The sequence below is a fragment of the Quercus robur genome, chromosome 12, assembly GCF_932294415.1.
Source record: "Quercus robur chromosome 12, dhQueRobu3.1, whole genome shotgun sequence".
Lineage (NCBI taxonomy): Eukaryota > Viridiplantae > Streptophyta > Magnoliopsida > Fagales > Fagaceae > Quercus > Quercus robur.
Window position 1 is genome coordinate 18,243,261 of NC_065545.1, and position 25,298 is coordinate 18,268,558.

General features: G+C 34.2%; 3 protein-coding genes and 1 long non-coding RNA gene across 6 annotated transcripts; 2 read left to right on the forward strand and 2 right to left on the reverse strand.

Annotated features, from left to right (window-relative positions):
• Positions 1-1,336: 1,336 nt before the first annotated feature.
• Positions 1,337-4,251, reverse strand: LOC126710009 (uncharacterized). Its single transcript, XR_007649550.1, has 2 exons — positions 3,901-4,251; positions 1,337-1,684 (listed from the first exon to the last, which is right to left on the reverse strand). It is a non-coding gene; the product is annotated as an uncharacterized LOC126710009 (long non-coding RNA).
• Positions 4,252-4,535: 284 nt separating this feature from the next.
• On the forward strand, positions 4,536-5,724 carry LOC126710363 (uncharacterized). Its single transcript, XM_050410786.1, has 2 exons — positions 4,536-5,191; positions 5,526-5,724. The coding sequence occupies exons 1-2, from the start codon at positions 4,917-4,919 to the stop codon at positions 5,623-5,625; spliced, it is 375 nt and encodes a 124-aa protein (XP_050266743.1). The 5' UTR covers positions 4,536-4,916; the 3' UTR covers positions 5,626-5,724.
• A 497-nt stretch (positions 5,725-6,221) lies between these two features.
• Positions 6,222-11,205, reverse strand: LOC126710362 (tubby-like F-box protein 3). Of its 2 annotated transcripts, none has more exons than XM_050410784.1 (7): positions 11,021-11,205; positions 9,945-10,331; positions 8,208-8,295; positions 7,912-8,041; positions 7,656-7,832; positions 7,038-7,520; positions 6,222-6,569 (listed from the first exon to the last, which is right to left on the reverse strand). In XM_050410784.1, exons 2-6 carry the CDS (start codon positions 10,296-10,298, stop codon positions 7,049-7,051), a joined length of 1,221 nt encoding a protein of 406 aa, XP_050266741.1. In that variant the 5' UTR covers positions 10,299-10,331; positions 11,021-11,205; the 3' UTR covers positions 6,222-6,569; positions 7,038-7,048. The 2 variants fall into 2 exon arrangements, with proteins under 2 accessions (XP_050266741.1, XP_050266742.1); XM_050410785.1 differs by having other exon boundaries at positions 9,945-10,935; positions 11,021-11,200.
• Positions 11,206-16,521: 5,316 nt separating this feature from the next.
• LOC126708640 (sodium/hydrogen exchanger 1-like) lies at positions 16,522-24,327 on the forward strand. Of its 2 annotated transcripts, none has more exons than XM_050408470.1 (15): positions 16,522-16,686; positions 17,572-17,779; positions 17,900-18,018; positions 18,791-18,888; positions 19,075-19,134; positions 19,585-19,631; positions 19,733-19,927; positions 20,754-20,800; positions 21,353-21,419; positions 21,521-21,621; positions 21,757-21,858; positions 22,047-22,185; positions 22,263-22,325; positions 22,784-22,867; positions 23,764-24,327. In XM_050408470.1, the coding sequence occupies exons 2-15, from the start codon at positions 17,609-17,611 to the stop codon at positions 24,088-24,090; spliced, it is 1,620 nt and encodes a 539-aa protein (XP_050264427.1). In that variant the 5' UTR covers positions 16,522-16,686; positions 17,572-17,608; the 3' UTR covers positions 24,091-24,327. The 2 variants fall into 2 exon arrangements, with proteins under 2 accessions (XP_050264427.1, XP_050264428.1); XM_050408471.1 differs by having other exon boundaries at positions 16,531-16,682.
• Positions 24,328-25,298: the final 971 nt, after the last annotated feature.

A 25,298-nucleotide genomic window follows, 5' to 3' on the forward strand; every position in this document is an offset into this window, starting at 1 on the left:
CCCCTATAATACTTGAAAATGACCAAAACACCTTCAAAAGCCTTTAAAATTACCAGAAGACCCTTAAAACCTAAAAAATAACTTAATGACACTAAAACCTAAAAAATGACCAAAATGACTCCGTAACCTAAAAAATTACTTAAATATGCTTAGAACCTAAAAAAATGACCATACTTTTGTCACATTTGTTGATGCTCTAATGTTTTTCTCACATTTGACAGCTTCATAGTCACATTGGGCAGTACCAACATCACATGTGACAATTCTTTTGTCACATTTAGTGGTTCCCTAATATTTTCTTACATTTCACAGTTCTATCCACATATTGTGTTGTTTCAACATCACATTCAACAGTACTTTTACATTTGGGCCCACCACTAAAGTTACTTTTTTACTCACTAATAACCGCTCATCACAATAGCAATTTCAAAAAAAAAAAAAAAAAAAAATTTGTAGCTCTAGCATTTTCCTCCTTTTAAAAGCTATTAAAAAAAATTTAGATCTAAAATCTAAAACAAAATAAATATCCCAAAAAATTAGCCAAACCACAATAATTACTAATAGTAAAGTTAAAAACAATTAAACTCAATTAACCAATTTTAACAAAAATGATCAACCCGACCTAATGAGAATCAACAAGCATTCAAGGATCCACCCGACTTGAGAAGAAGCAATTCAAACATAATGTTTGCTCTTGTATTTCTTGATGAAGTTGTTTTATAGACTCTAAGTGTGCGTTTTCCTCTAAATTAAAAAGCCAGCTTATTTTACTATTCAACTTATTTTTGTTACTATTTATAGGTCCCATTACACTTTTTGGTACTATTAATGGGTCTCACTGTATTATTTCAGCTAACTTTTACCTCTATCTACAATACTTTCAATAAAAAGTTTTCAGTTTTAACAAAATAAACTGATTCCAAATAGACTCTAAGGATTCTTATATATGAAAGTGTGATAGCATTGAAGGACTCAAAATGGTGGTCTTGGTCAAACTTTGATTATTTTAATGTTTTTTGCCCTTGAATATTCACTTCATTAACATGAATCAAACAAAAGTTGGTAGGGTCTCTACCATCTCATTCTTCTGATGGAGGAATTTGTTTCACACAAGAGACATATGTGGCTCCCAACATAATGGCTCTTCTAAGACCACAACTTTTTTTTTTAAGTGCTAAGACCACAACTTTTACCATAATTTGATGAAGTAGTCAAATGTGAATGATGTACAATTACTTTTATATGAATCCATTACTTTATCTCCACTAATCACAACTGACCACTTCAAAGTTGTGTCTAAATGCTTTATAAGAACCAAAAAAAAAAAAAAAAAAAGAGCCAAAATTATCTTGGTTTCTTCCATAAATCTTTGAATATACCAATTAACTTTCTACGTATCTCCCTTGATATCTCACATCACATTCAGGGCATACCGCCCTCTAAAATAACATAGTTGAGGTCACTTTCTTGATGTTTATATTTTTCTAATTAACATTAATGTGTGAGATTAATAGGGATATATTGTTTATTTTTATCTATTTATATATGTTTTAAGATATGCTTTACATCATCTTAGTGGCATTAGCTTGCTAGGAATACAGACATGATTTTGCCAAGCAAGTACATGTTCCAGCAGGGTAATTTGAATAGGCTTCCTTCAGAGAAAACACCAATGTTACACAACCTGCAAATTTCCATTAAAGTTTTATTGGCATCAGCTGAAAATCGATAGTGTCATAAAACAAAAGCAAAGCAGTTATTCAACCAAAAAAAAAAAAAAAAGGAGACTTCTTCTAGATCGCCACAAATACAGAAAAGCCTACCCAAAGACAAATACATTGAACAAAGCTCTATTTCTTCAATATGGCTCAAGAAAGACTCTAGCTGGCTTGGTTCATTTAGAAAGAGTAAAATAAAAATCCAAAAATGTTACAGTTCACAATTGCACGAGCTGCCAAAGAATCTCATGAACCTAATGTAACAAATGTTATTTTTGTTATGTGACAAGACTGTTCCAAAATCAAATTCCAATAGTCCTACCATTTGAGTCACTAATAATATTCCATGTTCAAGAATTGTCACTAAAGGATCCGGTTTATTGAACAGAAAAAAGCATTATGTGGGAATTAGTTATCAATCTCCACAAACTAGAAAAGAGAGTAAAAAAAGTCAGGATTAAATTTTTAATGTTCTTAGACTATGTAGGAACCACTCCTAATTCTGTAACCGGCAGATTGCATGCAAACCCTGCAATATTTGCTTACCATAGATTATATGCGTGAGTCCAAGGTAAAAGGAAAGAGTGGAATTGAATTGCTCATTGGATGTAACAAATCCCAAAAATGAAAGCTATAGGAAAATAAGGGGAATGTAGCAAGACCAATTCTAATAGCAATAGCATACCCAATGAGAAAGGGAATCAAGCCTCATAAAATTAAAAATAATTTACACTTGACATAAAAAATAAATAAATAAAAAAAATTAAAAAAAAAAACATGTAAGACTCTCAATGCAAGTCCAAGATTCCTATTCAAGATATTCCTTATGAAAGCCATAAGAGAGGTCTCTAACCATGCAAACTCCAAGTTAACTCTGAATGACCAACACTAACAGGGCCCCTTTGGCATGTGTTCACCAGTATAGTGTTATCAGGACAGTTGAGCACCAGCATCTGTCAACACCTTTTAATTCTCAATGCAGCCAATGTAGTTGCAAGTACCAAGCAAAGGCCAAGCTCTACTTAGGTAGAATTGCTAGAATAACAACACCAAATCTAAAATTCAAGAAATAACCCTCACTTGATGCCACATGACTTTTCATGCATACTCCAGGTTTAAGGAAGCATACGCCTTTACTGAAACCATACTATTTAGTAAGTTAATCTAGATGTAATGAGAAAACATAATAATATAAGTTGTCTACCCCCTAAGAGACATTTTAGTTTTTGGTAACCACATCTGGCCAACAAATCACTTAAGTTCTAACCATCTTGGCCTCTCCAGATCTCTTTTCTTTGTGACACCACACCACCAAATTTTCATCAAATCTCATGGGCAACATTTGAGCAACATGAATCAACTAAGATAATCAAATTCTTTATGTTCCCAGTAATTTCTTGGTGATTTAAGTACACGGTCTCCACAATTTGTCAACTAAATCACAGTAGGTTCATTTGGACTGCAGCTTTGAGAACTATTTTGACTATTGAGAATTTATGTATGAGGAAGATGTTGACATAAATAATATAATGTTTACAGTTGATAATAAATAGTTGAATACCATTCCTATGGATTTTCCTTTGTAACTTTTTCCAAACCTAAACAACGAGGAAAAAAAAGGAGATTTGACCCCCCACCCCCCCCCCCCCCCCCCCCCCCCCCAATTTATCAAATTCCTCATGGAACTCATTTTCTGTAACAGTGGAAACATAAAACATTTAGAATCATGACCATTATAGAGCAAGACATATATTAAATAAAAATGATCTTATTTTTGAAATATAGAAATCATCTGTGTAATCAAAACTATATCCTGGCTATGAGTTGTCACTAAAATAAAATGATCCTATCCAATCAAGCGCAAAGTAGTGCAACCCAAAATCTGACATCTAGAGAAGATGAGAGTAAGTTTAAAATGTTGGTTTGAAACTTTCGATTTCAACTTGCCTAAATCCCAAACTAAAAGAATAAAGCCCAAATATTTTGCTTTAGTGAAGGATTTAAAATCAATGATATTCAAACACCAAAACCACATCCTTAGGGAGTTTAGGGTTCTGAAGTCATTCAAATCCAAGAAACAAAAAAACCACATATGAAAAGAAAGAAAGAAGAAAAAAGTGATTCTGATCGTTGAAAAAGAAGAAGAAGAAGAAGAAGAAGAAGAAGAAGAAAGAGTTCACACCTTGCCTTGCCCATCTTGGAGTTTGCAGAAGCAGTCTCAACTCTTAAGAGCATCGACATCGTCTTTCCTTGATCACCTCAGAAATCAGAATTGAAGGAACGCAAAAAAAATTTGGTTGCTTTTATATGCTTACATGTTCTACCGACAACTAGTAACCATTAAATTTAATTAAACAGTCGAGATTAAAGCCAATAGAATTGTGTGGTTTAGATTCAAAAAAAATTAGGGGTACCGACGAGTCTAAATTTTCTATCCCACTCTTCCTGCTTCACTATATACTCCACAAATAAAAACATGTCATATGTCCATCTATTTAATTAAATGCTAAATTTATGTCTTTTATTATTTCAATTACCTAAATATGATGGGTTATTTATTTATTTATTTATTTTAAGAAATTGAAATAATAGCAGGCATAAATTTAACATTTAATTAAATAGATGGGCATGTGGTATGTTTTTATTTGTGGAGTATATAATGGAACAGGAAGAGTGAGACAGAAGATTTGGATTCAATACCGACACCCCGTAGAAGGAGCATGACCCATACTCAATATGCAACTTGTATCTTATGATCTATCACAATTGTAATTGCTGTTTCCCACCTGTCTTGTGCTCAAACACATAAATGATAAATCATAGACGGACTAGTGCAGCTTTGAATGGTAGGTTTGAAACATGGTTAGATGCATGTTTGACTGGCAGCCTTTCTATGTGAAAGGCTGTACATTTTATCACACGAAGCTTTTAGATTAAAGTCTTGATACTGAATTCTTAAGGACTAAGGCAAAAGCTATATTCCGGCATAGATTTCTTCTCTTATATGTGCCACCAGACTAGTTTCGTAAGTTTCTTCTAAAATCGGGTGCATCTCAAGGCTTTTAAAATCTCTTGCTTTGGCATCTCTCTTGGTGGTATTGAAGGCTGCAGCTGTGGTGGTAGACTAGTGCTAATTGTGTAGAACTCAGCTCTAGTCTCAAAAGATGGGACCTGGTGGAGGTGGTGGCGGTGGCGGTCATGGGGGAGGTGGTGGCGGAGGCGGTCATGGGGGAGGTGGTGGCGGTCATGGTGGAGGTGGGCCTGGTTGGGGTGGCGGTGGCGGTGGCTGGGGGGGGCGGCGGCCCTGGAGGACCTGGATGGGGTGGTCCTGGAGGACCTGGCTGGGGTGGGCCTGGAGGTCCAGGCTGGGGCCCTGGACCTGGAGGTCCTGGTTGGGGACCTGGAGGACCTGGTTGGGGACCTGGCTTTTTTGGTGGTTTTGCTGATGGTTTATGCAACATGGTATCTTCAGTGTAAGTACAATTCCCTTTTCTTTTTTTTAGAGGAAGTACAATTCCCTTTTGTATTTAGTTTTTGCAATTATTACATCTAGGATTTTTGTAAGCAGCAGATAATGCTGACTTATATTACATTAGTATCACTTTGAATTTGCCATTTTATCCTCACTAGTATAATTTTTCCTTTTTCTTATACTTACAACAGAGTTTTGAATTATAGGGAAGACCACTGAGTTATAAGGATCTGGGTGGTTAGCATAAATTATTATCTTTTGGATTATCCATTGACTGACATTGATTCTAAATTTTGTTATATGTGTTTTTTTTTCCTCCTCTGTGGGGACTGCAGATTATCCTGCCTATGCTGTTGCTGGTTGCTACAAGACTGCTTTGGCGGAGCCCGTGGCCCATATGGCCCAGGAGGGCCTGGCGGGCCTCCACGTTTCTGATTGGTTTATTTTTACTATACTGCAATGCTCATGTTTTACTTGAGTCCATGTAATAATGTTTGGTTTTATGATATTCCACTTTATATCCTTTTTTTTTTACTCTGGATTGTGAAAAAGGGAAACGAAATGATTCTTGGATGTTACAGTTTGAGAAGTACCTCTTTTTTTTTTTTCACTTATTTTCCTCCAATTTTGCAACACTATTGACCCGCCTAAAATAAAAAATATGGAGCCGCCACGGCTCTATTTGATATAATATCTACCATGAATAGGAGAAACTATAGCATGGCGCCCTATTAAAGTTGATGGGATCACACATTCCCTATTTGTGTATAATAATCATATTATTTGTACATCTTAATTATAATAAAATAAATAAATAAATAAAACACAAGAAGTTGGTTCTGTTACACTAATTTTCTATAATAATAAAAAGTGGATGCATTCGTGCTTCAACAATACAAGCACATGGTTTACTGAACTCTTTCCATTTTTATTTGCAACAAAAAGCTTTCAACAGGAAGATAAAACACACATGAGATCAAGTCAAGGAATTGTTAATAAACATAACAGTGTCAACAAAATTAAACAGGTAGTAGGATATAACCACTATTTATATTAGGGTAAAAAAAGCCTCTAGAACACAAGAACAGTATTAAGAAACTCACAAACTAGTCCCAACTCAGGTATCTGTCCAATATCTCACACTCAAAATACACTAGACAAGCACCAAAACGACCCAAAAGATGTACTTACGTTAACAAGAAGGCAACCAGCATAACCATGTTTAGCTGGTAACACCAACAATTTATGTACAGAGAAGAAAAAAAGAAAAAGAAATAAAAATCCTAAATGCATACATGGCAGCTTGAAGAAAGCTACTGGATTACTAGAGACTTGAGTTTTTGTTGACTGATGCCCCATGCTGCAACTAGCCTTCCAACCTGTCAGACAAATTTCAGGAACTTTATCAATAGAGGATTAGTAAATTTCTGGATTAGAACTATGTTCCAAGGAGCCTATAATGTAAGTTGTTATTCCATGTGAGAGCTAAAATCAACCTCATTAAAAGATTTAGTGGGGGAGATTTGTCATTATTCAGATTAAAAGCTCAAGTCAAAGACACTCTTAACTAATCATACACGATTCACAACTACTGCGACATTGACAGTTAGTTGTATTGGCAAGTCACTACATTACAATATAAATATTTCATTTTAAACACACTATCTTATTTTGAACTTTTGGATTACTTGTGCACATTCAGATTTCAGACAACGCAAAAGGCACTCAACCATGGAAAAATACTATTATATTAGTACTATAACATTTTTATAATTATTATTGTTGTTTGCTTCTACTCATATAGAAATTAAATATAGAGAATTTATATAATGAAACAAGATTCATACCTGCTTGTCACTTATTCACAAGCGATCTTTGTGTCAAAGCTGCTAAGACATATGGCAAATGCTTGGAAAGCTGAGATTGGATACTGATAATCCATTGTGAATACATCCTTTCCCACCTTTCCAAACTGGAGAATGACATTCTCATGCTCTGGCCCAGCAACTCCATTGTCAGTAGAAGCAACCAGCTGAAAATTCTTAACTGAAGCAACAGTCACCCGTCCATTGAAGTTCAGACACCAGCACTGGAGTTGTTCATGCCACCTAGGGGCCTTGTTCCTTAAGACCAGCATTCCTTCAGTTGGAACAGATGAATGTCCAGATCGGAAACTATCTGTCCGGATTGATTTTGATCTGAAGAAAGGGATGGATGGAAAACTATCCACACTGCCAAGGAGGAATTCAGTCGGTGTGGGAGCCACACCTCCTGGCTCAACAGCAGAGTTGGGAATGGCATCCATGACACAGTGCATTCTTCTAGGACCCCTGGTTTCCAAAATATTAAAATCACATTTTCACATAGAGAATATAGTGTAGTAACTGACGATGACGGTTGCCAGTTCTGTGTTGTTTTTCATTTTCTATGAAGAAAAAGAAGTACTTCAGCACCATCTTTCATACCTGGAGCCCAAGACATTCAACTCATATGAAATATGAGCAATGGAATAGTTGCCAGGAGGGACTTTGGGGGTGACTTGTCTATTAATTAGCCTGGTAGAACGACATTTGGTGACTTTCACTCCAGCATGTGGTGGTTGCGCATCAAATATTTTGAATTTGGCACCCAGAAAGTTCGATCTATATCACAGAAAGTGCAATTTACACTTAGGCCAACAAGATAAACAAGAACCAGTCCTGTCATGCCAGCTCAACATACCTCAATTTTCCAACATAGGTGCTACTCCCTTTTGACACATCATCAGAATTTAAAGAGATGATGTAATCTGTGTGAGTAGGACGTCGACACTTCCGTGCAGCAAGAAGGAACTTTCCATCATCAGTTGAAGCTGCCAAGATAAAAATGCAAAAGAGCAGCTCAGAGATGAGACTAAAAGAAAAGCTGAACCTTTCCTTCTCTAGTAGGAACCTAACTCTGTACCAATCAGACTAATCTCACAAAAGTGAAATCAAATATAACATAGACTGAAAAGAAGAAACGTTTGGTTATTTGACCTTGATTTAAGCCGAGGTAAAGATAATATGTTTGGCTGCTACGATTCCGTTTGATGAAACACTGAAGGAGGGAGTCCCTTGGGCCAGGCTGCAAAAAGATAACCAAGGATTTTGAATGTTAGCTGGATGACAAAAGGCCACATGCAATAAAGATTATAACCTTACAAGAAAATACTTGATAGCAAGGTTTTCTGAGGAGGATAGCTGGCATCCAGTATTTGCTAACATACGAACATCATGAAGTACTTGCAACAAAATTCAAAATTTCAAGAATCACAAATATAAGCAGGGCTTGGATAGTCTTTAGAAACTAACCATCATTTAGAAGCAGCAATTCACTCCAAAATGGCAAATGCTACTGCTAATAAAGCCATTCCCCTGACTACATTAATTTTTTTTGTTTTTAATGGAATGCTTTTTTTAATTGGTAATAACACATGCACCCAATGGATCTTGAACCCTCAACCTCACCCTCCAACTTACTCTCACAAGAGGAGGAGGTACCATTTAAGTTGAGCTCATTGGCATTTTTATCTAATGCTTTAGATTCAATATATTCCAAATCCATGTTCATGATCTGAGAAATTGACCATAACCGTTTCAAGTTAAATCATGTATCAACCCATAATTAACATGGATTTGGAATATATTGGCCAAATGTTTTACTAATATCACAAAACAAAAAGAAAATTAAATCCACTTTACATTTAGCTCTCTTGAGTGTTGTAATCTACATTGGTCTCACTTTATGAAAAGATGAAAGTTTGCTTCATTTTTAAAACCATGTTTTGCACCTGTGACAATAACTCTCTGTCTTGATGGACTATAACTTTCTTTTTCATTCCCCTCTTTTCTGTGTACAATGCGAGTGGATGGATCGCATTCTAAAAAATGTTTTAACAAATATCTGAATGACACTGGACCAGAATGCATTGATGTAAAGGTCTCCATTGATTGCTTGGTTGGAACCATAGAGGCATTGATATTTATAAAATGCCTAATTTCCCAGATTATCAAACTTCTAAGCAATATGCAATCTAACTTTTCTGATTTAATAATTTCCAGATTCCTCACAAACATCCCCAAACAGTTCTTATAATAACAGAGTGAGAGCCCATGTCTACTTTTTCTTCAAACCCAGATCTTCCCCCATTATCACACTGATAGTTGTATACGGATTTTCGTTCTAAAAAAATGTTGCAGGAAATTGGTACACAAAAGAAAGAACATTATAAATTGCATGACCTTTTTTTTATAAATATAAATCACAGGACCTATTCTAAATTAAACCCATTAGTATGTGGGATCATGCAACCAGTGGATCAAATAGCTAAAGCTCAAGCATATGTTGTGCTTCTGGTTCCAAGCACCACTGGGTGGACACTGGACAAACTATTAAAACCAACCTTCTGACTCCCCAAATTCCAAAAGATTATGAGGCAACATCTTTGCTGACAAATGAAACTAATAATGTCATTGTTTATAGACCAGTTCCCACTATCCATTATAAACAAATTGAAAGGAAAAAAAGTCAAATTTGAAAATCCACTTGCTGCTCTTAATAGCTAGGAAGGTACATCATGTGAAATTTTCATTTCTAATTGTGGAATTACAATGATGGTAAACATCTAAACCATACAGATACGACTGTATCATAACAAGAAACAAATATAAGGTAAAAACACAATGAAGAGGAACATGGTTGAATCATAAGCAGCAACTCATGTATGTTCAAACCTGCTTCAAGGAGATTGGAAATGTTAACTTGCCAGAAACCTCAGGGGATTTCACAATTTCTTTCATGATTTCTCTCCAATTCCTGCAAACACCAGCACAAGCAACCACATTTTTCCGGGGAGGCCAAGTATCTTCAGAGGTGTCTATCCTTATTAGCACATCCCTCAAAAGTTCCGGTGGCAAGTTAACCCAACAGCTCTGCTTCAAAGCATCAATTGTTGCCACCGCAGAGCTATCCTGGACCACCCGGTGCGACCTGGATCTCATCCCAGACACAAACTTCACCTCAAACCCTTTCCTAGAAATGCTCCCAAACTCACCTCTCATGTCCTGAATGATACTCTTAAACGACATTTTATGTCTCTTTAGTTCTTGACCTTTCTACATCTAAAATAACACAAAACTTAATATCAAAACATTCCCAATCCCTCCAAATAACCCACATTTCTCACAACATAATGAAATATGACCTCAGTATCAAAAAAAAGAAAAGAAATATGACCTAGTAAAACTAATGAAAAACCCCACAAATCTCAAAATCCAAAAGTCTTTACTCAGATGAAAATGACAAACTCAAATTCTTCCCCTAAACCATGAGAATAAATCAAAATCACTCCAAAACCGGTATATACACAACACTAAGCCATAAACACCCACATTTCTCACGAATTAAAAACCAGTAAACAAAAGCTTAGAAGCCCCAAAAGCTATAAATCCACAATTTGATCATCTTGACCAACCATCACCACAAATTCTCTTCCCCAAAAAATGTGAATCAACCATAATTCATTTTTAAAAAAAGGCATGAACCCAGAATCAAGCAACAGAAACCCAGAATTTAGATCCAAAATAAACTCAAAACTTAACCAAAGTTATGAATTTTGACCAATAAATTCAAAAACACAAAAATACCCAACAAAAAGTAACGAACTAAACCGCCAAATGCAACCAAATTTTGCAGTTTCTCTCAAAAAATCACAGACCAAACACCCTATAAAAAGAAAACATTAAAAGTTTGCAACAAATAAACAGCAGTTTACAGAGATTGAAACAAACCAACAAACAAACAAACAAACCTCAAAATGCAATGCACTGTTACAGAAACTTGTTAAGGCCAAGAAAACCAAAGGGGAGTGATACCCATCAGTTACCATAGAAAGAAAATGGTATCACAGTACAGTCGTCAGAAACATGTTAGGGTTTGTTTGGTCTGTGTGTCAGTGTGTGGTCCCAAAAGGGTTCCCTAGGACCACTGTGTTGTCTTGATGAATGCCTTTATCTAATGGCCACTGGCTTGGTATGTCTCGGGTATTGCTCGGGTCAAAGTTCGGATCTTTGGGCCAGGACCCAAAAGACTTCTTCTTTTTTTCTTTTCTTTTCTTTTTTTGCTTTTCCTTTTTCTTTTTCTTCTAAGTTCTAAGGAGGTGGCATGAATGTCGGATGGATTCTACTGAAAAGGGATAAATACTCGTGGAAGATGCTACATATGATCCTAAATAGTTACAATATATTGCTAATTCTGTAGTTAAAGCCATTTATACCGTCCTACATCCTTAAGTACTTTGTGCATAGAGAGATAGTAATTAATTTACAGCGCACTTGAGATGTCTATTTTAAAAACATATAACTTGAGATGTCTATTTTAAAAGCATATAAGTATCAAACTATTCCACGCTATAGACATAGGGCAATTTGCTTGTGATAATTTTTTAAGGGTGACTCCAAAAACATTGGGCAGAAGACTTTAAACTAGTAACTCATAGATTGATAGACCACATGAGGCCTATATGTAAACTGTTAATTGTCTAAATACTTTTTTTTTTACAAGAATTGTCTAAATACTTAATCCCTTAGATTTATGAATGTTAATATAATACACACACATATATATATATAGTGGTTTATATATAAAACAATAAAATAGATGATTAAGCATTACATTCAAAATATCAAGAAAATTTCATGTTTTAAGGAAAACTCACACAAGGGTTTTGTGTAATTTCCCAATAATAAATACAAAAATTTGCAAATACAAATACCTGAGGTCTTTTATTTATTTATTATTATTATTATTATTATTATTATTATTATTATTATTATTATTTTTTTTAGGAGGGAGGTTAGATATGATAGAATTTTAACTTATGAGACAATTGAATTAGAATATGAACATTTCTATATATGTAAACACACGTGTGAGTTGAGATGGGTTTTGCTTGGGCTTGAGATTGCTCACTTCTTCTTGTGGAAACCAAAAAATATAAATAAAAAATAATTTTCTTGAGACAAAAAATAAAATATAAATTGATGGCTCAGTATCTTGTTCTTTTACATACTAGTTATTATTTTAGATCGATTATACTTTGCTTTATGGTTGAATGAAAACTATTTATGTATGCATAGAAAGAAACATAGAATGAGTATCAAAAGGCCTTTCCTTGCCAAAATAGGAGAGACATTACTTTTTCAGGAAACACACCAAAAAAATAAAGCGCTACTATGGTAAATTGGTAATAACCAATAAGTGATTGGTTTTCAAATTTCAATGGCAAAATTAGAAAAATCCACTCTTAAGAAACTTCATAGAAAGGACGAAGGGCCTTTTTTTTTTGCCAAATAATACATTTTGTCTAGGATTATTTGGTAGTTTCTTGAAAAAAAAAAAAAAAAAAAAAAAAAAAAAAAAAACACCTTTTATGTGACTCGTCTCCTATTTGATGTGGATTAGTGTAAAAAACATGTTGAAATCTATAGTATCTTTTTGTTTCCCTGTGTTAAAAAAAAAAAAAGGACATTATATATATATATATATATATATATATATGTATTAATAATTTAATAGATAAGGCTCAGAGAAAATTTAATTATATTTTAATTGGATTCTCAATTTTACGTCACGTGTTTTATTTAATTTTTAATTTAGTGTGCCAAGTGAATTATTGAGCGTAACCAATTATATCCTAAATTGGATTTTAATTAGAGTCTAATTTTCCGCTACGTGTCCATCTAAGTTTTTAATTTTTGTAGCAAGTGAATTATTAGGTTTAATCGAATTGGAATTATCTTTGAAGTTCTGGTTTTGATTGAATAATGAAAATTGCAGAAGAAGTATATTCCAATATTTGGAATATTCTGTATATGTGTTGTTGTAGTTTAAACTTGGTATCTGAATTATTAAATTGTTAATTCACAGTTTCATTGTTCATCTATTAATCATGTATAATAATATTGTTATTTGCAACCATCATGATATGATATCAACGATGTGATCATTTTGAATGCTTTCCTTTAGAGTTTAGATAGAGTCTATTTTATGATTAAAAAATTTTACAATTAAAAGACTTTTGAATTTTTTTTTTTTTTAATTATTGGATACGTTGGATCTTAAATGACTTCTATTAAACTCCATCATTTATGGCATCATTAAAAAGAAAACTCATATAGATAGGTATTAGGATATTATTCGGAACTATCATAGTGGACTAACGTATTACACATTGTGCAGATCTAACTGTAATATCCTATGATTTAAAATAAAAATTAGGCTTATGGTTATTTTTCTCTTTGCAACAAATTGTTAAATTCTCATTAATTGTGATGGTTCACTTTTAGGTAAAATAAAAACTCTATTAACTAAGTTTTAAGAAATTTAAAATTCTATTTCAAAAAATTTCTAGAAAATTAGATTTTATTTTAATTATTTTAATAATTTTATATTGTAAAAGAATAAAATTTATACATTACATACAATCATTATTTCAGTTACCTTCTAAATGATGGAGGATATAAAAATGCAATTTGTAGATCTACTATCATGATAACGTAAATTAGATTGGTGGTGGATAGTAGATTTAATTGCAGTTAAGTATTGTGTGAAGTCATGACCATAAAATAGGCCACGCTAGGATGTGTTATGCGAAACCAATGATATGAGAGAATTTTTTTTTTTTATAAATCATTATATTGAACAAAAAATTTTCTTATTTTCATTTATTTTCAAGTAATACATTTTTTTAAGTCAGGTCATAGACCTTTAAGCAAAATAAATACTTTTAATTTTTATTTAACTATCTCGTATATTGCATGGATTAGCGATTAGTATTATTTATAAGTCAAGATAACATTTCTCATAAAATTATTAGATCTTAATTGGCATGTCTCACCAATTTTTAAGCTACTAGAGAATTCTATTAGAATTTTGTCACATCAAATTGTAGTGTAAGGACCAATTTAGCATCTTTTTTTTTTTTTTTCCTTTGAAAAGGAGATCCAACTGTTAAATTATTAAAGCTTCTAAATCTGGATTTTAATTTGAATTTTTTGATAATTTACCTACTTGGTACCTGGTAGTTCAGTTGTTACCATTTTGTTCCTATATTTATTTCTCTAGTAGCTTTTGTTAGCATGGGCAAAACAATTGGATCGAGGGAATTCTTTGCTAGGGGAAGCCAAAGCAACTTGGTGTGCTGCTATGAAAGGTTATAGTAATATAATATTGGAAGGTGATGCTCTAAATGTTATTGAGCCCTTGAAGAATGTAGATTTTGTCCCTCACTAGAGTATCAAACCCATATCTGATGATATTTTGTATTTCACAAAAAATTTTGTAAATGTTTCTTTCTCTTTTATAAATTGAGAGGGCAATGTCCCTGCTCATCTTCTTGTCCAATGGGCTGCTTTTGTATCTTGGTTTGGGCCAGTTCCCATCTCCATTTTGCCTTTATCTATGGTGAAAGTTTTAGATAAAGATGGTTTCAAGTCCAAACCTTTTTGTATTTCCCCTATATTGAGTTATGTAATAAAGTATTTATTCAGCAAAAAAAAAAAAAAAAAAAAAAATTACTATCTTGTTTTTAATAGTTACAATAAGTTTGAGGCGGGAGGGAAGGGGGGTTTGAACACTGTAACAATAATTAAGAGCACATTATACCACTTACACTTTTCAAGAACTATCGTTTATTAATTAGATTAAAAACTCAATTAAGAGCAATGCAGTAGCTTGAAGATTGACCATACACGAGTTTACAAGAAAAAAGAGTTATAATATTAGATATGGTTGAAGGATGTTCCACCTTTTCTTATTGGTTTTCTAATGCATGACATTTATAACATGAATGTCTGATACCAAATTTTGCGTCATTAAAAATGATATTTGTTTATTAGAAAAACAAAAAACACTTATGTAGAGGGTCGGAATCAACAGCCCGATCCAAGTTAGAAACTCTGTAAAAACTGTATTCAAGGGTCATTCTGCCATTAAATGTGGTAGGTTGAGTGTATACAGTGTATTTAATGCGGAAGTGATGGGTACTTTATATGGGAACTTCCCGTTTTCTTTACCTGAACATCTCTACTTCTTTCCTCGGTCTTCAGTCTTCTGGCTCAGGTGGCTTATCTAAAGTCTCCCGAGGAGTGTTCGCTACTTAGACTCCTCGGGCGGTTCATTTCTTCGGTTTCAATACCTGGGCTCTTATCAACATGGTGGGCCGAAGTTGATGAGACATTGGGCCCACCTCCTCCTCTGGTTGGACCTAATTGGCAATATTTAGTGTTCAAACCTTACCCTCCCACAACTTACATGACAACATCCTATAAAAAAAAGAAGTCAAATATTTTTATTTCATGTTATCTATTGTTTATTATGGAAAAAAAAACCCTTGCATGACAACATCCTATTAATTTTATATAAAAAAAAGTTAAATACTTTTATTTCGTAATATTCATTCATTTTTTCAGCCTAAAAAAAAATATTATTCATTCATTCTAAATTAATTGATTGAATTTTATAACATTATCAATATTTTAAGTAGAGATCAAAACAATGACAATTAACGGTTAAGTAGATGAAAAAGTATAAAAAAGGTGGTAAATATTAATTTCAAAGATGAAGGGATAAAGTTCTAAGAATGTAATTTATTGCATAATGGAGTTATCCAATAAATTCTAAAAATGTAAGAATAAAATTCAATTTTTACATTTTCTTTTTTAGAAATACTATTATACTTCTAAACTTAGAATGTCCAAGTTTTAAAATGGGGTATAGATAATACTATACTAGTCATTAATAATAATTAAAAAAAAAATCGAATTTAGTTGGTATTGACATAGTACAACATTATCTAAATATTAAAGAAACGTCATATTCATAATATTTTCACAACAAATTTTAGATGGTATATTTTTTTCCTACTAGCAACAATATGCCACCTAAGATTAGTATTAAAGTCAATAAAAATTTCATTTTCTTGAAATATCCGAAGAGACAGGCTGTTGTCGACAAAATTAGCAGTTCTTACCAAGAGTCAAAAAGTCAATTCAGATTTTTCTTGCCCGTGAGGCAAAAAAACATTAACAACAACAATCTTAATTTAACTAACATTAACATGATAGCGTAGACTTAACAACAAAGGGCCCCACCAAATTAAAAGATTTTTTTTTCTTTCTTAAAAAAGAAAAGAAAAACAAATTAAAGGTTCTTTCTTTTAAAATTGTTTGATTTTGATTTTCGATATTCACAAAATCTGTCGGTTGAAAATGAACAGATAAAATATCTACCTCCCGTGTTCGTTACCACACCGTATAAAAATCTCACCGCACCTTCCTTTCGCGCCGTGGGCTTCAACTTTTCTTTATTGCTCTCTCTCTCTAGATAGAGTCTCAACTCGTTCTCTCTCTCTCTCTCTCTCTCTCTAGAAAGAGAAGCTCAGATTCGCTACAGATTACCATGAGAAGCAACTTGTAGGTAGATTTTTCTCTTTTTCTTTCTCAGTTTATTAGTCTTTAGTTCTTGTTTGGTTGTTGAGAAAATCGAGTAAAGAGAAAAAAAAAAAGGAGGAAAGTAAAATCTTAAGTTAAGTCTTAAGCTTTTTTGTTTGATGGTTTTGTTTATGATAATTGGTTAGCGGCAATGATTCTGAGTTTGCTTTTTTGTTTTTGGTTGCTGAGAAAACGCAGGGAATGAGAGAGAGTAAAAAAAGAAGGGAATGTGAAATCTTAGGTCTTAATTTGTATTTATATTTTGCTTGATTTTGTTTTTTTTTTTTTTTAAAAGGTGGAAGAGAGCTGAATTGGTTAGTTAGTGAAAACGATATTGAGGTTGCTTTTGTGTTTGGTTGCCCAGAAAGTGAGGGATGAAAAGGAAAGAAAGCTATGGCGTAGGCGTTAAGTTTTCTATTGTTCTTTGCTTCTGATTCGTTTAGAGCTGAAATGGTTGAGTATAGAAGGAAAAAGGAATGAATCTAAGAAAAAACAAACGCAAAAGAGAAACTTTTTGAGGCTTAGGATATTTTGGTTTTGCTTCTTTGTTCTAATTCACATCTTTTTGACTGAAAAAAAAAATGTTTTTTTGTTTTCTACTGAAAATAACTGAATTATTCAGTTTTATTTTTTGAACTCTTTTTTAAATGTTTAAATAGAGGGCATTGTTTGGTTGTATAATCACATATCTTTTTAGCCTTTTAGGTTTATAAAAATGGTATAATTTGATGTTATATTGTTTCATATTCATATTTATTTGAAATTTTCATCATGTATGTTTATAATTTGTATATAGTTATTATGGGAAAATGGGGTACTCACTTTTTTAATATACCTATGAATTTATGTATATCTTTGTGTCTATGAACAGAGAGTTTCTTGTGCCTATTTGAGATTGAAGTGGCTTCATGGGTTTCAGTATGAGCTCTTTCTTTATGAACTTGGGTGTGACCTCCCCTAATGAAACTTCGGTCAATTCTATTACTTTATTTGTGTTGCTTCTTACTGCTTGTATTGTGATTGGGCATCTTCTAGAGAAGAGTAGATGGATGACTGAGTCGATTACTGCCCTTGCCATTGTGAGTTTCTCTAACTGATATACAATTAGTTGGTGGCTTGCTAGTTTCGATTGTAATTACCCATGATTTATGTAGTATTATGGACGTCTGTGGAGTCATTGTTTTTGGGGTTGATTGCAGGGTCTCTGTACTGGAATTGTAATTCTACTAAATACTAAGGGAAAAAGCTCACACGTCTTAGTCTTTAGTGAAGATCTCTTCTTTATATATCTTCTTCCACCCATTATCTTTAATGCTGGGTAAGTTTGGTTCTCTTTATCACAACCTTTACCTTTTTGGTTGATGCTTTTTGCCATTTTCAATACATCTCAATGATGCTACTTCTGAATATTACATTTGATTTCTATGAAAGATTAAATTCCTGTTTATTGTTAGGAGGTTTAAGTATATTATATGGAGTTGTAGCCGTGCTGCATTTTATTTGCGACTAGTAAGAATGGTTCATTTATTTATTTGTCTGCATTCCAAATTTGATTTGAAGTGTAATTGGGGAAGATGCAGGCTCCAGATTATTTTCTTCCTACCTCCTCTTTTTAGCTTCTGAGACTTAGCCCATAATCTAGATAAAAGGTTACTGTGAAAGTACAGTGTCTACTGCTGTCAGCAAACCATACATTCAATTAATGAACTTGAAATTATTAACAGCAATAGTCTTCCTGATGTTCCTATTCATATTCCTCCTTGACCTTAAACTCTAGATTTTAGAACATCTCTGCATTTTGAACTCTTTACCCCTTGTATCTGTTTTCATGGACTACCGTAATCAACAACAACATAAAGCTTAGCTAATTTCCTCCTTAGCTGAGTATTTATATACCCCTTGCTTATATTTGAGTTTGAACTGTTATCTTTAGCCGTCTGGTCTTCATTTTAGTCAATTTTATTAATTTGTGTGAACTTTGGATGGATTGTGCATATCGTCTTTTTAATGCTGGTATTGGAGAGAAATTTATGAATGTCAAAGATTGAATTTTGGTGCCTTGTTTCCTGACCAGATCCTTTCCTGTTCAGGTTTCAGGTGAAAAAGAAGCAATTTTTCCGAAACTTTATGACAATCACTTTGTTTGGTGCTGTTGGTACTTTGATATCCTTTACCATCATATCGCTAGGTATGTTGAGAATGTGCAGGCATGCTTACATCAGATGGATATGGCAACATGCAGTCTTCAATAAAATGTTGCATTATTTGATGTAATTTAGCTAACATGCATATATATATATATTACCTAATTGGTATCGATTCAGAATATGCTCTTTTTTTTGGTCATGTTGTAACTTACAGAATCTTGATCCAGGTTCAATGCAGCTATTCAAAAAATTGGATATTGGCTTCCTGGAGGTTGGAGATTATCTCGGTAATCTCTCACTTTCTTTTGTTAATTTGCATATGAACGCTTGGCAGACGTAGATTTTCTGTGGGTGTTGGGTCTTTTGGATAACATATATGAAGTTGGGGTTCAGACTCTGCATGCCTCTTTGCTCTCTGGATTGGGTTGGAATTTAACCCATGCACAAGTGTTTTGATGAATCCCATTGAAACTCGAAATCTTTGGCTCATTAAAATTCATGGTTATGTTTATGTAAATTTTTTGCTAAAACAAATAATATGTGCGCTATCGTTAATGTTCTCTCTCTAATTGCCTGTGTATGATACCATTTCCATTGCTCTACCCATGATTGGTTGCAAAAAAATCCCCTGCCTCTTAAAAGTTATATCTTCACTTAAAGCTTAAAATATGTTATGCCTTGTACTGCTTTATTCTTTGGACTCGGTCCTAAATATTGCATCTCTTCATTTTTTGTAGCAATTGGAGCTATATTCTCAGCTACAGATTCTGTTTGCACATTACAGGTATAAAAGTATTGTCAAGGTGTTGGCTTTATGTACAATAGCTAGAAATTAGTGAATAACTAGATAAACATTCCTTATAAAGCTCCCCTATGATATGGCAGGTGCTTAATCAGGAAGAAACACCTTTCCTGTACAGTGTAGTCTTTGGGGAAGGTGTACTCAATGATGCCACATCTGTGGTACTTTTCAATGCAATTCAGAGATTTGACCTTTCTCATATCACCTCAACCAATGTCATGCAATTCATTGGCAATTTCTTATCTTTATTCTTCACCAGCACGGTGCTGGGGGTAGCAGTAAGTCCCTCTCTCTCTCTCTCTCCCCCCCTTTGTGTGTTTTTGAGCACACTGCACATGCATGTATGTTTGCTTATCTTTCCAATTGTTTACACTGCCTTATTACTGCTATTTAAGTTCAACAACGTAAATTCTCCTTTTTCATTCTGTGTGCTAACAATTGTATGAATTGTGTTTCTCCGTGCTCCTGGGACCATTTAGCTCACCTTAGCAAGGATCCTAAATGAATTAGCAAACTAATATGCTCCATTGAATGAGGTGAGAGTAGAAATTCTTGGTAACATCCGAGTATGGGGGAAGTTCTAATCACTGGGCTTTCTATATCATGAAGATTCAATGGTGATAGAAATCCAATTACTTAAGCCCCAGGTTTTTCTGGAAGAAAAATCCTTTTTTTTTGATAAGTAAGAATGTTATATATAACAATGGCTACTCTATGCATGAAGAACATAGAGCAAACCCAGAAGATACAAGAAGAAGAAAACAGAGAAAAAACAAAAAAGAAAAGGTGATGGTGCATGTGATGCAGTCATGCGGTTTTAGTTTTATTTTTTCCTTTTTTTGGGAGAGGGCCGGGGGGGTGGGGGGGGGGGGGGGGAATCACTTGGCTTTTCTCATTGGAAAGATTCAATGGTAGTAATTGAGATCCAATTACTTAAGCCTCAGATTCTTCTGGAATGCAGTTTTTTTTGGGACCAAAGTGATGTTGTATGAGATGCAGCCACGCAGTTTTAGTTTTAGTGTATTTTTATATTCTTTTTTTTGTTATTTTATTAGGCACAGGGAATTATATCTTTTATTGACATTTTGTATCTTTTACTTGCAGGTTGGATTGCTTAGTGCATACATAATAAAGAAGTTGTACTTTGGCAGGTAGCGAAGGGCAAGAATTGCGATTTGCTTATTATTTAATTCAATTGATCTGTTGTATTATTTGATGTATAAAAAAGTTATGCTTTAGTTTGATTGGGGAACTTTAGGTGTAGTTCAGTATTATTATATTGATTGGTGTGGTGCACCTTGGATTATAACAGCTATTTGGCAATATTTGGCTATAGAGAACAATTTAGATATGGAATTAGTATTCTAAATATTATTATGATCAATTTGGAACATAAAATCAATAATTTATTTTCTATGAAACATTGAATAATGTGGGATGAATTAAAGTTTTATATGCATAGCAATTGTTCGGAGGCCCATGAATTTTAGCATGTGAAGCTTTTAAAACTATTTTTTTTCATTACCAGTGTACTGGATGTGCTGGTATTTCATTGTTGTGATTCTCTTTTGAAAAAAAGGAAGAAAAAAAAGAACTTCTGATCTTCTGTTGTATCAAAAAGAAAAACTGTATACAATATGTTCCTATTCTTTTACATATTTATTTATTTACTTGAAATTGAAGTCATTAAAATTTTTTGGTAGGCACTCCACTGATCGTGAAGTTGCTCTAATGATGCTAATGGCTTACCTTTCGTATATGATGGCTGAAGTAAGATTTTTTAATCTTGAGCTGAAACTTTTGTTTCAGGTCTAGTTATTGGGTTTTATGTCACTGACCTTTGTATTCTAATGATTGTTAATACTTTCCAGCTATTCTATTTAAGTGGCATTCTTACCGTGTTCTTTTGTGGGATTGTCATGTCGCATTACACCTGGCATAATGTGACTGAAAGTTCAAGAATCACAACTAAGTATGTTAACTCTGTAAATAGTTTCTTAAACTTTTGAGACCCACAAACCCCCCCTCCCCTTCATCTCCCGTCATATGATATGTTTTTTCTGAACATCATTAAAACACTTATTTTTCCTTTCCTATTTATGTGTAGGCATTCTTTTGCAACATTATCATTTGTCTTAGAGATTTTCATCTTCCTATATGTTGGTATGGATGCCTTGGACATGGAGAAGTGGGAATTTGCTTCCAAGAGGTAATATATACAAGTGTTCAAAAGGATAATGCAATCAAGCTTATTCTTCTCTTGTTTAATCTAAATATGTTGTTCCCCTTGTTTTTAGGATCATAAAAATGTTAAATTTCTTTTATATTTATCACAATGCTTTTCAATGTAACTTGTTTTTTTCTTTTTTGTAACTGGATCTTCATTCTAATTTTCAGTCCTAAGACATCGGTTGGTGTGAGTTCGATATTGCTTGCGTTGGTTCTGATTGGAAGAGCAGCTTTTGTATTCCCTCTATGTTTTATATCCAACTTAACTAAGAAGTCTCAGGGCAACAAAATAAGATTTAAGCAGCAGGTGGTATCTTTGGTATTATTGTGTTGAGTTTCCCATCTCCCTGAATTCTCAATGAATCTTTATTATAACTCAAACAGGTGACCATATGGTGGGCTGGACTCATGCGAGGTGCTGTGTCTGTGGCACTTGCTTATAATCAGGTAAAATGGGGACAAGTTTACTGTGCTACTCATCACCAGTGTTAAGGCATCCTGCACATTGAGGGAGTTAGGACATGCATAGGTTACTCCACTTTGTGTGTAAGTCATAAAATGGGATGTATGCTTTAGTGGTGAGGATGTCATTTTCCTTGTTTCTTGGTGCATTTTTCACCCTACTACACTATATATTCTCATTGGTCCTACTGTTTTCAATACGTAGAACTAAATTAATGATACATGGGATGAGATCCCCTCTCATTGAATCCTCCAATTCCTTCTAATTTTTATTTAGATGTAAGATATGTGGCATTTAAAAATCAAATGAATGCCAAGTGTTGCTTATCTGGCTAAAAATGGGAGGAAATTAGAGGGGATCCTTTACCATGATACAAAATGTCATCTTTGTTTATTTGTGGTGGTTTTTACATTTGATGAAGTCTGTATTATGATGTGTGCAGTTTGCTAGTTCAGGGCATACTCAATTGCCAGGGAATGCAATCATGATCACCAGCACCATTACAGTCGTTCTCTTCACTACTGTGGTAAGAGATCTCATTCCGCTGAGGTTAAAAAGTCCTAAACTTTGGACTGCTCTCTAGTACTTGCCATAATTTCCAATTTATGTTATTTAAACACGGTGATTTCCACTACTGGGTTAATGTGGTTAAACTTTTAATAGTGATTTCCACTACTGGGTTAATGTGGTTAAACTTTTAATAGACATTTTGTACGTGGATAAGAGGTTGGACATTAGTTCAATGAAAAGTGCTTCCACCCAAGTGATGTGTCATGAGTTTCAGCTCATGAATTAGGTTCTCCAAAATTGGGGGTAAGGTTGTTTACTGACCACCTCTCTCATAGTCCCTGCAAAAGCAAGAGTCTTATGTAGTAGGTACGACCTTTTATCTACAATAGGCAAAAGCAAGAGTCTTTTGCAGTATACTTCACAGCCTTTGATCATAAGTGGCAGTCTCACTCCCAAAGGGATCCCCATAGGGTTGAGTGGTGCTTGGTTTAGGGAATTATTACCACCATGCTACAAAGGTGGTTTTTTTTTTTTTGGTGAAAAGGAACTTGTATAAAAGAAAGAGCAGAGGCCGAAGCCAGCAGAGGCCAAAGCATTTATGTTACCTTTTATACTTGAATAAGTCATATCTAGATCATCCTGGGGTACTAGATAGTTCTCTGTTAATGAGCTCCTTATTTTCAAGTTTTCCTGTTTAGTTCCTTGGATTGGGCTTGCTTCTATTTAGAACATCATAAAGGCTAGTTGCAGCCCTAGCCCATCCAGCAAGTTATTTGTTGTGCGCAATTGTGACCATTGTATTGGCATGTCGTTTGTAGTCTCTGAAAGATGATAGCTATGATAGGATTTTCTTTGTTAGATTTATTTATCATGTTCATTCTCCAAGTTATCATTGATTTGTGGACATTTCAGGTGGGTGGATTATTGACAAAGCCTATTGTAAGGTTCTTGCTACCACAACAGAAACACTCAAGCGGCATAATATCCCCTGATTTGTCATCGTCAAAGTCTTTGAATCTTCCACTTCTTGGCATCAATGGGCAAGAACCAGAAGGTAACTTAAGTACCAACGTTACCCGTCCATCTAGTTTACGAATGCTCTGGGCTACCCCAAGTCGCACTGTCCATTGCTATTGGCGAAAGTTTGACGATGCTTTCATGCGTCCTGTGTTTGGTGGGAGGGGTTTTGTTCCTTATATCCCTGGTTCACCAACGGAAACAGAAGGAATTATCCATTAATGGGAAATAGGAGAAATATATGTAGTAGATATAGAATTTTGAAGATATCTTCTAGTTACGGTATTTGGCGTTCCACCGGCATTTTCTTTTGTGTAAATAAAATTAAAAAAAAAAAGTGTTATTATACAATTTCACTTGGAACGCTCATTACTGTGATTCAAACTATAATGTGGACACTGTTTTTTTGATGTATGAACTTTTATATAGATATCCAAAAACAAAAGAGAAATATTATCATGGTAAAAGGCCACAACAATGGAGTCTTGACATAAAAAAAAAAAAAAAAGGTTATGTTATGCCCTGCCGTACTGATTGGGGAAATTGTGGTCTTTAATACTTATTTAATTTTTATTTTCTTCAGAGGTTTTTAAGTTAAAAGAAATAGGCCATTCTCGGGGTGTGAGAGTTTGGTTTGCATTGATCTGCATTCTGCTATTTGTTGATTATAAATTGCTGCCAAATTTTGTCCCAACTTAGAAATACACAATATAAGAGCATTCGCATCAGGTGTAAATTTGGCATTTGGCATATCAAACACTAATATCCATACTTCATGAGATGTTTCAAATCTCAAAAAAATTTTCAACATACTACAGTGCAGTTTCATTTATGGAACCGCATTGTAGCATGTTACAAAATTTTTTATTATTTGTTTATTCACTCCGGTGGACCCGTATCTCTCTCATTTATTCACTCACACACACTCTCTCTCTTTCCTCATCTGGATTTTTGCTCTCTTTTCCCGCCATTTCTTCTCTCTCTCTTTCTCTCTCTTCCCTCTCCTCCCTGCTCAAGATCTTTGTTTGCCTCTCTTTGCTTCCTACTCTAACCAAACCCAGATTGGAGCCATATTTGTCTGAAGCTGTGTCGTCCTCCACAGCTCTCGCTGCTTCATTCTCCACAACTCGCCGCCGACCTCGAAGCGTTGTCCCTCATGTCGCACCGACAACCTTCTTGCATCTTCCGACCTCCCACCTTCGGATCTCTCTTAATCAGGTCGTGGGTGTGAGATTTGGGATGGATTTTGATGTGCTATGTTTGTGGTTGTGGGTGGTGGTGCTATGGGCAATTTTGGGTTATGGATTGTTGAGGTGGTGTGATTTGATGGTCGATTTGGCAATGGCGGTGTGATTTGTTGGGTGTTTATGTGGTGGTTTTGGTGTCTTTGATGGTGGGTTGTGGGGTGATGGACAGTGGTGACTGGTGCG